This window comes from Belonocnema kinseyi, chromosome 4 (assembly GCF_010883055.1).
Source record: "Belonocnema kinseyi isolate 2016_QV_RU_SX_M_011 chromosome 4, B_treatae_v1, whole genome shotgun sequence".
NCBI classification, from domain to species: domain Eukaryota; kingdom Metazoa; phylum Arthropoda; class Insecta; order Hymenoptera; family Cynipidae; genus Belonocnema; species Belonocnema kinseyi.
In genome coordinates, this window is record NC_046660.1 from 101,246,145 (window position 1) to 101,259,938 (window position 13,794).

Sequence of the window (13,794 nt, forward strand, 5' to 3'; positions counted from 1 at the left end):
CGAGGGCGCATACTTTGAATAAAATATTTGTTATCATTCTCTTGAAATAAATGTGTTTTTTTCTTGAAAAAATACCGGTTTCATATGTGTACACCTGGTAGTACACGCTGGAAACAGTAAAGTAGGTTCAAAATAAGCAGCGATTTCAATGTAATTTAGACCCTACTTTGACGCTAAAGGTGTCTGAAATCGGCCGTTTTCCACATTTAGCGTCAAAGTAGGATTTGTATTGAAGACAAATTAGACCCTCGTTTAAAGCTGAGACTACTACATGTAGGACTTGTGGCATCAAAGCAGGTTCTCTATAATTTCACATCAACATGGATGAATACAAATAATATTTGTTATTTATAAGAAAAATATTTATGTTATATAGCATACTATTTTTGATTATGTCATAGCGCCTTATGATGTCTTCGATCAAAATCATTAGCGCTTATCCAATACTTCAAGGTCCAAAATCTTTTTAAATACGATTCAATTGTTTGAATAATTACTTTTTTTAAACCATTTGTGTCATTGAATATTTTAAACCATTTTTGAAGAGTTCAATATAATTTTGTTTTGTTTTTTTAGAAGTATTCTACGTCATGCGCTTTAAAAGAACTTGAGGCTACAGACTTAAATTTTATTCCGTATTATTTACTACTTTGACGAATACAATGTCAAACTTGTCGATTTCAATAACAATTTCTTTTTATCTCTTTATTAAGAAAATATTATAAAAACAGTCGTTCATCATCATAATTAATCCAATAACACTAAAAAATACAAATATTTAGTTCAAGATTCAATCTCATATTCATCAGAAAATAAGTTTGTATTGACAATTCCAATACTGGTTTTATAACCAATTGTCTCGTCGCCCCAAAATTCGAGATAAGTACTCAATTATTTATCGAACATTTGACTGTTCTCATTCTCCAACAAATATGACAAAAAAATTAAAAAAAGTACACATTTCCTCACGAAGAGGAAACTTTCAATTGTTATTGTTTAGTAGTAAAAATGACCAAACCATTGAAAAAGTGGTACTGCTCCTTGGGAAAAAATTATTTTCTCTACGAAATCATGTCGCAAATAAATTAAGCGTAATATCCTATTAAAAATATAATAACAATTATTAAATATATATTTCAACCTATTTTTTAAATTTTTTATTTACTTTATAATATTTGTTGTCAGCGACAGAAAATATTTTATTCGCATAATTTGTTGTGATTGACAATCACCTACATGACTGTTAAATAGACAAACTTTCATTAATTATTGATAAAAATGTTTATAATGACTTATTAATCGCCAATATTTAGTAATTTTCCATGATGAATATCATTCTCATACATATTTTCAGCATTTTCAGTTGAGAGAAAATATTTATCTGTGAATGAGCATTTCAAAGAAGGATTATTCATGTATGAATAATTAATGACAATTACGTTCAATCTTGAATTAAATATTTTTGTTAATTGGGCGTGCATTCCGTTATTAAGATGACCAATGAGTAAAGTCAACCTGAGTCACAAATAATTTTTACTTTATTTTCATGAAGTTCGAACATTGTAGGCTAAAAAGATTCAAAGTAGCTTCAGAGAGGTGTTACAGCGTCAAAGTAGGTTCTTGATTGTGAGGATCTTCTAAGACCTTTGAAGATTCAAAGTAGGGCCTATAGATTGAAATGGATTCAAAATAGGCTCTAATGTTCCGTTCTCTAGGAGTTTAAAGTTTAAATCTGGGGCTTGAAGATTAAATAGCGTCAAAGCCGGTTCTAATAAGGAGCTGCAAATTCAAAGTAGGGTCTAAATTTCGACTCGGGCTCGCTTTAAAGTTTTAACTCCTAGAAAATGAAATATTACATCTAGTCGGGGATGCGAAGAGGAGAGTGTGCGTCCATTTTAGGTCCTGATGATTTAATGATTGATTCTTGTGCAGAATGTTCTCCTGATTCCGAATATATCGGGTGCACATAGCGAATTCCCGGTCGTTTTGTTGTTATTTGACATTTTATGTGTTTAGATAAAAAATTTCATATCTCTGAAAACTATAAAGTTTTGAAAATATATTTTCATATTCATTTTAAAAAGTGTGATATGTACACTTTTTGTTAATAGTATCTATTGATTTAATTGATAGTTTTCGAGAAAAACAAAATAGCGGTTTGATGAACAATTTTGTTGAATCATATAGAACTAGCTGAGACAAAGACAATTTGTTTTAAAATTGTTTCAATTAGGCTATTAGTTTAGAAAATTCTATTGAGTAGGATGTTTGCGCGTGTGCACTTGTATGGGAGAGTGCGATTCGGATTTAAAACCTGCAGCTGCCAAGCCCCCTCCCCCCCACCGATTCCTGCCCCTATTCAATGCCCTTACTAACCCTCGTAGGGGAAGGTGAGGCGCGGCCGAACAGGCGGGTAAAATAGAACGCTACTATATCTGGAAAAATATTCTCACTTCAAGTTTGATATTAATTTATTAAATAAAAATAAGTCTAATGAGTTGAGGTAAGTGCAAAAAGAATTGTTATTTTATGTGAATTGTATCAGAAAGTAAGTGCAAATTGTCAGTACTTCAGAAGTTAGGAATGGTGTGATTTTCGACAGAAAATAATGTACTAATAATGTTCTTATCCCAATTTCCCTGACAAAAATATCAAAAAATGATCTTTAAATTTTCTTTTCTTGGCATTAGATTTAATTATAAATTATTAATGAAAGTAAATTACAGATTTCAAATAAAATTGTCGTTGGGGGCGAGATGCAACAAGCTGAATGGGGTGGAATGGAACACCGGAACATCCGCGAATTTAACCTGTCGCAGTCACTGTAAGTGTAGCCTGTCGCCGGTCGGGATAGTTTTGCGAGATATTTATAACAAATAAAAAGTCATAAAGTACATGATTTAAGTTTTAAAAATGCGAAATTATAAAAGGAACATTGTTAGTAGGTTATTTTCTGCCTAAAATACGTATTTTAATATTATATCTCTTCCAGTTGGTGTTCCATGGCATACATTTTGATTTGTCGGTTACTTTTTTTTTAATTTTTAAGACTATTACAAATAAAAATTGATATTCCAATTATTCCATACCGCCCCACCATGCGTTCTATTTTACCCGCCACGTGTTCGATATCGCCCCAACTAACCTACAGTACTTAATATTTAATTTCTGAAAAATGAGTTCGCTCTATTTAGAAAAACATATGTGCAACTTGTAAATGATAAATTGGACAAAAATTTAATCAATATTTATTCCTGCAAGTTCTTACAGGTTACAACTTTATTAGCGTCAAAGATTTTGTGCACCGTCTCGCCCCACCTTCCCCTACACACAGACGTGAAAACTTTGTATTTATTTCGAATTTTGTCAAAACTAAACCAATAGCCTAATTGAAAAAATTGTAAAACAAATTGTCTTTGTGTCAGCTAGTTCTATATGATTCCAAAAAAATTGTGAAATGATAAAAAATGTTCTTTAGAAATGGCTGTTCATCAAAACGCTATTTTGTTTTTCTCGAAAACTATGAATTAAATCAATAGACACCATTAACAAAGTGTGTACATATCATACTTTTTTTAAATGAATATGAAAATATATTTTCAAAACTTTATAGTTTTCAGAGATATGATATGATTTATCTAAACACATTAAATGCCAAATAACAACAAAATGACCAGGAATTCGCTATGTGCACCCGATATATTCGGAATCAGGAGAAAAATCTGCACACGAATCAATCATCAAATCGTCCGGACCTAAATTGGACGCTCAAGTGCTCTTGGATCCCAGACTAATCCTACTTTGACTCTATTTCAATCTATAGGCCCTACTTTGAATTCCTAGATTCTACAGCCTACATATTCAGGAACTTACTTTGACGCTGTAACATCTCTCTGAAACTCCTTTGAATCGTTAGAACCTACATTTTTATAACTCAAGACCCTAATATCACGCTGTTGAACCTTCCTTATAATAATGACCCTACTTTAAATCTTTATAACCCACAATGTTCAGTGAAGACTATACTTTGATGTTTTATGAACTTCATGAAAATAAACTACAAATTATTTGTTACTCAGGTAAAATTAACTCATTGATCATCTTAATGACTGCATTCACACTCAATTAGCAAAATATTTAATTCAAGATTCAACCTAATTAGCATATGAATAATTTATATATGAATAAATACTTCTTTGCAATGCTCAATCACAGAAAAATATTTTCTCTGAACTCAAACTGCTGAAAATGTGCAAGATAATTATATTCATCACGGAAAATTATTAAATATTGTCGATTAACAAGTCATTATAAAAATTGTTATCATTAATTAATGAGATTGTGTATAATCAACAGTTACGTAGGTGATCGCGAATCACAAAAAATTATAAGAATAAGACATCTTCTATCGGTAGCAAGAAATATTATAAATATATTTAAAAATTTCAAAAATATATTGAAACATATTTAATTATTATAATAATTTGAATTTGCCAATTGTTCTTACATTTTTATTAGATTATTAGATTCACGAGCCTACCATTCGTTTAATAGGAAAAATACAAATTTAAGAAATTTAAATTATATTAAAATCAAATTTAAAATCCTATTTAACGTCCAATAATCAAGTTAATATGCAGAATTCCTGAAAATAAAAGCAAGAATCAAAAAACCAAATTTGAAATGCCACCATAAAATTTTCCTATTTTAATATAAAAAAGGATACAAATGTTCCTGAAAAAATAAAAGAAACAAAATCTTTTTTTTTTGTTGCCAAAAAATAAAAAAGAGGAAAGAAAAATGAGAAAGCTCAAATTTATCTTGTCTTGATAAGAGTTACTGTATGAGTGCTGAGAAGTTTGTGATTATTTTTTACAAATGTTTTTTGTTGTGATTTAACAATAATAAAAATAGAAAGGCCGAAAGAAATAAAAAAGAGAAGGAGGGGGATTTGGTTGGTTGCCTCCTTATTTATCTTTCCCCTTTTTCATTTTTTCTTTAAAAAAAAATATTTTTTTTTTCCTATTTTGTTTAGGAAATTTTTATCTTTTTTCGAATTACAATAGGAACATCTTATGGTGGTTATCCACATTTGGTCGCTGGATTTTTTTTTTATTTTTAGAAATTCTGCACATTAGGAAAAATTAATTCTTTCTGTGAGGAAACTTTTACCGTTTTAATTTTTTTTATAATATTTGTTAGAGAATAAGAAAAGGCAAATAAATGAAAAATAATTGACTACTCATCTCGAATTGTGGGACGACGAGACACTTAGTTATTAAACCCGTAATGTTATTACTAATATTAACTCATTTTCCGATCAATATTATGTTGAATCTTGACTTTAAATTGTTCAAGTTATAACATTTTACATTACATTTGATCTACTTGGAATATTTAACCTTCTACATTTCAACTAAAAATCGTTCACTTTCTGATCATTCTTTTGAAAAAATTACTATATATATATTTTAACTGATCCAATTTTGTATTGGATAACAGCTTCTGTTTACGGGTTTCACATTTGCAACATTGTTTAAAATCCTCAGCCTCAACTTTTTTCCCGAGGATTTATTTAAAATTTTATTTTCAAATATCGTACATTTAAAGAGAAAAGGGGACAAAGGAGAAGCTTAACGAGAATGAGGGGGAGGGGGATTTAAAAAAGGGCAAAGACAGGGCAAACTGGGAAAGACTGTGACCCCTGTTATAATTTTGCTCCCTCTGACGTCATCGTACTTGCAAAGCACTATACTTTAACAGCCCCGTTTTATGGACATCGGAAAGAGCTAAAATCATGCATGTGCTATAAAAATTTTTTTAAGCGTTGTCACGTTCTAGACATCACCGGTTACTTGTACTTGAAAAAATGTGCATTAGTTGTAATATAATGAAATAGTAAGATAATGCAATAATACTAAATAATAAATTGTAATGTATACGCACTAAATAAATTTGAACGTCGACAGTCGATAACTACAACGAAATGCAAAAGAGGCAGACTGACTAGACTCCCATGCTTCTAAAAGACATTGTTTTACGACGAGTACACAAAACCTAATATAAGTACAAAATGAAAATATAAAAAGTCTCGGTCCAGGATCCATGCTCTTGGCCTTCATCATCAGTTTTTGCTACCGATTTACAGTTCGCGAATATCAGTTGCTAATTAGAAGCTCCCAGTCTCCGGTATGAATTTACAGCTTGGTCTAAAGGTATCCATGCAACTAAGACTCACAAAAAAACTTTCATTTGAACAAAAAAACGACCTTCAAAAACTTACTGAAACAAAACTGAGACACAATAGGCTCATTTTGAATAATACGAACTTTGAAAGAAATTCAGTTGTTTTTCACTTTTCATGGATCGGTTATGACAGAGAACATATCTGAAGTTTAAAATGAGGTTTTAAAAAAATGAGCAAAAACAAAATTAATGCCCTAGTATTTTCTATGCTGGAACGAGACACTCATCACCAGATTGCATCGCAGCTCTCAGACTACTCTGCCAAATAAACCGACACCAGGTGACAATTTATCTTGCAATCGGGGAACTCATTCTTGAAAAAGGCAGCTAATACAAGATACGGATCGTATAGTTAATAGTTAATTTCCGGTGACTCTTCAGAATCTATTTACATGTTTTGCTTAGTTGTTTTTGACTCTCCAAGTTTCCTTCCTTGGGTTCATCTCGTACTATTGCCTTTTGTTAGGTCAATTGGGACATAATATTTCACTGGTTCTAAATATCCAAACGAACTATTATTTGAATGAATTCACAAGTCTTTAGTAAAATTATCATTTCCGATTTTTCACCACTTTATTTTATTTTTATTATTTTATTTTTTATTATTTTATAGTCCTGCGTAAATGAATTCTTTATAATTATTTGGTCTAAGCCGTTCAAAACTGTTTTGAATAAACTCCGGAGTGAATAATAAGGTTAACGCACAACAGGGCCGCTCTCGGATGGAAAATCGGTACACAAGCCATTAATTATATTGTAAAACAAAAATTTGAGAATTTTACATCGGCCCAACCTGTCAACTCCAAGGGCCCAAAACGCATAAATCACACCAACCCATCTGCATTTTTTCATATTTCAATATGACCAACCGACCCTGACGCATAAACATGAAATTTATTGATCAAATCCATCTCCTTCGGCCCACCCTTATGAGAAATATCAAGTCCTATTGGTCCTAAAAGAATGGGGGAATCTGGAATAGTCCAAAAATGTGTATATTAATACCCCAAACAACATATAAGAAATTTGTCAAACTGAAAAATTTCCAGCATAAAACAAGCAAACACCCTTAACGAAAAAATGAGTAAAAAGCTAATATAATTTGTCGATCCATTGGGAAAGGTTCAGACAGTGTAAGGACAATTTTAGGACCTGTCCTGAATATTATACTCTATTAGGGCAATTTAGTCGATTTTTTTTATTAAGTGTTTTGTTTTTTTTTTTACGTAAAGAGTTTTTCTTACAAACCATATTTTTAATTTTTCATAGGACTGATATGATTGAAAATTATCGATTTTTTATAAACAGAGTCTACTTATACGATAAAATATTAGCAAACAGAGCTGATATTTTTGCATGAATAGCCCCTTTTCTAGGTCCCGGATTGTATTGATAGAGAATATGTTCCTCAAGTTTTAGAAAAACACTATTCATTTGCAAAATACGAATATAAATTTATTTAAAAAATTAGAAACCTTTACAAAAATTTATTAAAGTGATTAGAGATTTGTCATAAATAAAAGAGCTTATTATGAAGAAATAAGGTCATTGTGGTTTCCATAAATTTTAATTTATTTAAAAAGTGAAATTCGCGTTGAAAAATTTGACCTTTTCTTATTGGCCCGTAAATTCCTTTCCTTATCTTCTCTACTAATACATTGACATTTTTAATAATACTGCGAATGAAAAAAACTTCATAATTGTATATTATTATTTTAATTCAGTACAACTAATTATTTTCATAAAAATAATTACACACACACACACACACACACACACATACTAGAGCGGACCCAATACAAACTTTGGAATTTTATCTTTGAATTTTGTTTACCCAATTTTGTTAGGTTCTCCAAGAAAGAGTAAACACATGCTTTTTTACGTTAATATTAAGACTCACACCCTGGAGTTTCCCATAAGAATAACATGGGAAAAATAACATATTTTTGTCAATTCCATCTAAAACGTGAAAATATATAATCTCAGCCTCTTCGCAATAGCAAATTAATAGTATTTTCTTAATAAAATAGTCTAATAGATGTAAAGAGTTCTTTTTTGGTTACAGTTTTTTATTTATTAAATAAACAATTGAAAAATTATTAAGTGCAACTAATGACAGAAAGAAGCCAGAAACATGTAGTTTTTAACACTATTTTTTAAACAAGATTTACATTATATCCTACTAATTCTTAGTTTTTTCTCAATTTACTGATAATTGCCTGAATACTCTTTATTTGTTTAAACCACGTATTATATAATAATATCGTGAATTAATGGTATTTTGTTAATGCTTTGGCTAAATTATTGAATGTGAAGAGTGATTTTTTAATTATGTTGTTTATTTATTGTGTTAGTAATGTAGAATTGTTGTGATGCAACTTTTGACAAAGTTCTATTACTTTTACTTGATTTTTAGTTTTTTTACTTACGGCTAATTTTTGAAACCATTCATTTGCGATATCAAATGAGATAATGAACTATTTAAACAATTAGAACATTAATTAACTATAACACAGAATCTTGTAATTTGAACAAAATTAAAGCCATTATTATGCAGAACTCTTATTTCACTTGCATGGTGTGGTTTTCGAGACACCATGAAAGGGGCTGAAAGGGTTGATATTAAAAATGTATCACAGAGCCGTATACCTAAATCTTAAAGAACCCAAGAAAATGGGGGGGGGGGCGTAAACAAAATCCGGGTAACCAAATAAAAGTTTAAACTCTAACATTGGATCATTTCAGGCCTTGAACAATAATATTTGTAATATTTTTTTATAAAAACTAAGTTTTTATATTTTTTGCAAACTACAACAATTGCTGTGCTGATTTACAAAATGGTTTTCAGTCTAATGAGGTCTGCACTGAGATAAAAGAGACTGTTTGAAACTGAACATCCTCCTATCTTGCGTTAGACCACTTCGTGGATGCTTTTGACAGCTGTGCAACGTGAATTCTATATACCTGCACATACCTACGTCGTTTGTAATAATAGAGTCTCATCGATCGAGAACTTGACTGCTAACAATAATGCAAATCCAGTAATTTAAGTCTTGTGTGATAAGTACACATGTTGCTCCCATGTTGCCTCAAATATACCTTTCAAATAAACTGTCGTACAAAAATAACATCCCAAAAACTCACCTTTTTTCGAGCTTCACAGCAGCAGACCCCTTTAAAACAATAATTTGTGTGTCTATCTAATTCTTTTGAATTAAATATCCTGAAATATTTGTTTTTTTTTCTGGTTTATTCAATTTAAAAGCTTTCCTTCATTAAATTGGAATATTCACGTAAAACAAGTTTTGCAGGAAAGTAAGACAAGTAACGAATTTAAAGTTTTAGCTTCTTGATCTACCCTCGCGTCAAGCCGTAATTGGATTGTAAGGCACATATATAAAAGTTTGTTTCTCGAGTCTTACCATGATGGAAAATTATAAAATTCCAAGGAAAAGGCCGTTATCAGGTAATAATAAAATATTAATACATACATTAGAAATTTATTGTTTCTTCATGATCAAGCCGAAAAGAAACATTTTGTAACGGTGAATGAACAAAGGTGATACTTTAGGCACTGACAAGTATCACTATGCTAGCCAATATTAATAAGATCAATCAACATTTTTTTAACTTTACTTTAATTCTAAATGGAAAACGAAAACTTTTAAAGTATCGTTGTCGTAAACTCTTTGTTTAAGTGAGTCTTAATTCCGAGAAACAAAACACCTGTCATTTTATTTCATAAAACTATTTCATAAGAGTCGACTTTTAGAATTAAATTTTATTATTTGAGTACAAATTTTGTCACGTAAATAAATAATTTTTAGAGTACATTTATAACAAAAAACATTAGGTACCTTCCCTAAACAGAATAACCTTGGTCCAGGAACTAATTCAATTACTATCGATTGGACGAATTATTTTCGTGTGCCATTTTCTCTAGAAAATGAAAATTCTATAGAAATAAATGTCCAACCCTCTCAAGACATTGCAAGTTCTCGGTATTTATTCTTTAATTTTGAAGAACATAATTATAAGGGTGCTGATTTGTAAAAATTAAAGTTGATACAAATCAGAAGAATAAAAAATCAAGATAAGAAAATTCTTATATTTATTAATTGTCAAGTTTTCCAAAGTTAAGGGTGTTATACTTTCCTTGAGACATTCGGGAAATCCTTGAAAAAGTTGAAGAAAGTACTTACTCGTCTGTTTCCTCATCCTCGAGAAGAAGACTCATTTTGTTTAAGTGGAAAATCTGAATATATCCTCAGTCAAAATGCAGGTTGAGTGGATTCCTCAGGATGTGCTCTAGGTGGGTGCAGTCTTCCAATTTGTTGGCAGCTGGCCGACACCCAAGGTCTCTTCTAGTCACTCTGAATTTAGCTGCGCCTATTTTATCGCACTAGGGTGCGCATGGGGAACTTTTGCTGCAAACCACTGCAAAATATGTACGACGGGGTGGAAATCGCAATTGCGCTTGCGCCACATATATCCCTTCCATGTTAACAGAAGGTAAAGATTCCTTTCGATTCCTCGTGGTAGCTACCACTCTAGAGCATGATCCACCCACTAGACTACTAGAGCCTAGGCCGAATAGGAATTCAGCTACCCTTTTAAGCACTTTTCTGTACATCAAAGAGTCCCGAAGGGACGCTATATAAAATCTCTTCGACGAAAGTTAATAAGATTAATTTTTTAAACAATTATATTAGACTCATCCATATCCTCAGATTTTTCAATAGGAAAACTGCACCGAAAATAAACGATAAAAGCCAAGTTTTTATAATTTATTCCAAACAGGGGCGTGCAGAAGCTTGACCTGCGCGAGCCGAGCTTATTGTTAAATAACAGTCAAAAATTGTATGTTTACAGTAAATGTAAAATACTATTTTTCTATATTTTCATTGCATTATTTAGGTTTAAAATTTAAATATTTTATTTTTTTAATACTTATTTTACATTCTTGCCATGTTGAAAATACCGTGTGTTATTTGATTGGTTGAAAATAGCTATATTTAAGATTACAACTAAGTTCATGTTAACGTTCGTTATTAATTTTATGTCTTTATTAATTTTGCTTCCTTAAAAAAGAATATCACTAATTGTAAATTTACAGAATTAATGGTCAGTAAATTATATAAAAATTTCAGAATTTTCAAGCTTCGAAGATGACAAGCGTTTTTAAATTTCAGGTTTCGGTAAGTCATTTAATTTACAAAACCTAATAATTAAACACGTTAACCAGTAATTATTAAATAAATGCCATTTTTCGTGAAGATAATTAAAATAATCAAATACTTCAAATTAAAATCTTGTGCTATTGAATAATGAAAGCGAAACTTAATTTAATCGTAAAAAATGAAAATTCAAAAAAGCGATTATTCTACTAATATTGTATATCATTCATAATGTAGAATATAATATACTAATGAAGTATCAAAATCCTGTTTTCTACATTAGAATGACTTTTTGATGCCTAGCGTATTGGAAATTTTATTTAATATTTTTTTTATTTCATATCTTGTTCAGTGCACATTTTTAAAAATTTCTTTTTAAGTTTTCTTCCTTAAGTTTCTTTCGTCACTGACTACATTATTTATGAGAGTCTCTTGTAGTTTATTTTTTTTAATTCCTTTTTATTTTTGGCTGAAGATGTTTGTACAGTCATGTTCAAAGCCGGCCACAAAAAAAATGACTTTATAAAATATTTAAAAAATCGAAATGCAAAATTTGTGATCATATCTCAAAGTAACACAAAAACAAGTAGGTCTCTGGAACAACCATCTAAGTTCATCCTAACATTATTATTTATGAAAATTGTTACATAGTTTAAATATTCAATTTTATGGTTTTATTTTACTGTCCGGGAGTGCATCTTCATATGGTTATCGTTAAATATTGTTAAAATGTATGCTGGTTTGTAAAAACAGATTTTGAAAAGTTTCTTTCACCATTTCTTGTCAAAACCAAAGTCAACTTACGATTTCCACACAATATCCTGTGCGGAATATATACAATTCTCGCAATGGACTCTAATATTTCTGGAATCCATATTAATTAAAATATGTAAAATACCTAAAAACATAGATTCACAAAAATCCGCTTTATGCAAATCTCAAATATTCGGTTTATTTTAAACCTTATCTTAGTATAATTACAAAAAGATTATTAATGCAAGTTATTTTCATAATCAATAACAGCTTACTTATAATAAAAACCAAATCACTTTCTCAAAAAATAAGAGTTGGCTTATGACTATTATTGCATCTATATCCACTAAATTGCGCAGTTTGGATATCGCTCTTTTCACTAAAAGAGTACAACGGAAAAATCAGTATTTACGACAGAAAACAATTAAATGAATACGTACTTCCTTGGTTTCCACAATAGCAGTAAGAATAAATCATAATCCAGCACAAATATTCGAAAAAAATTCTCTTTTTTAGCGTCACTTATTACTGCGCGATCATTTTCATACACTGACACCCATCATGGAATTTAGCGGGACTTTATAGTTTAGAGGGGACTCTAAAACCTTATACTTTGTAAAAAAACACCGGAAAAATACATAATATTGTTGAGTGATTAGTCATTTTTCTTATACAGGGTGTCTCTTCAAATCATGGAAAAAAATCTCCTGACAATTCCAAGTTTCTTCCAGGTAAAATTTTCCATAGCACGGAGAAATTTAAATATTTTGCATTTTTTAAACAATTGACTCGGAATATATAAACAGCTTCGCGAGTTTATCATAAATCATGTTTTTTTTTACTTTCTAGGGATTCAATTAAAATGTAAATTAACTTGAAAAGCGTTGACAAATTATATTACAAAATATTCTTGAATATATTAGCACCACCGATTAATTAAATAATACTAAAAACAAAACTAATTGCTTGTTTAATTTTTCTCTGAAGTTCATGAATTTTGATAATAAATCAAACAAATTTATAGTATATCTCCTCATTCTTGAAATTCAGTATATATTTCGGTAAAATTAATCACATTAAAATAATGAATCTTCAACTGAAATAAATGCACTTCAAACCAAAAAGACAGATTTTTTACAAAAAAGTTGTAGCTTCGATCAAGTTGTTTTACTTTTAACCAAAAAGATGAATTTTGAACTAAAATGATGATTATTTAACTAGAAAACTCGAAGGTTTAACAAAAAAGATGATTCTTCCAGAAAGAAGATTAATTTTATGCCAAAATATATACACGAATGACAGCCCTACATGGATTTTTAACGAAATAGTTCAATTTTCCATTAAAAAAGAACAATTTTCTACTAAATAATTGAATTTTGAACTAAAAAAGTTCAATTTCTAACAAAATATAAAATCGTTAAATTTTCAGTTAAAAAAAATTAATTTTCAACGAAACGGATGAATTTGCCCTAAAATGATGAATTTATAACTGATATAGTTGAATTTTAAAGCAAAAAAGATCAATTTTTAACTAAAATGACGGAGTATTCAATTGGAATAGTTTATTACATTTTCACTTGAAAAAAATAGTTAAATTTTCAATCAACGTGATGTATTT

General features: G+C 29.9%; 1 protein-coding gene across 1 annotated transcript in view; it reads right to left on the minus strand.

The window, feature by feature from the left end:
• Positions 1-10,615, minus strand: part of LOC117171838 (uridine phosphorylase 1-like) — a 41,812-nt gene extending 31,197 nt beyond the window's left edge. The window contains exon 1 of the mRNA XM_033359472.1: positions 10,449-10,615. Within this exon, the coding sequence (XP_033215363.1) occupies positions 10,449-10,483 (35 nt within the window). The 5' untranslated portion in view covers positions 10,484-10,615. The remainder of the gene's footprint in view (positions 1-10,448) is intronic.
• Positions 10,616-13,794: the final 3,179 nt, after the last annotated feature.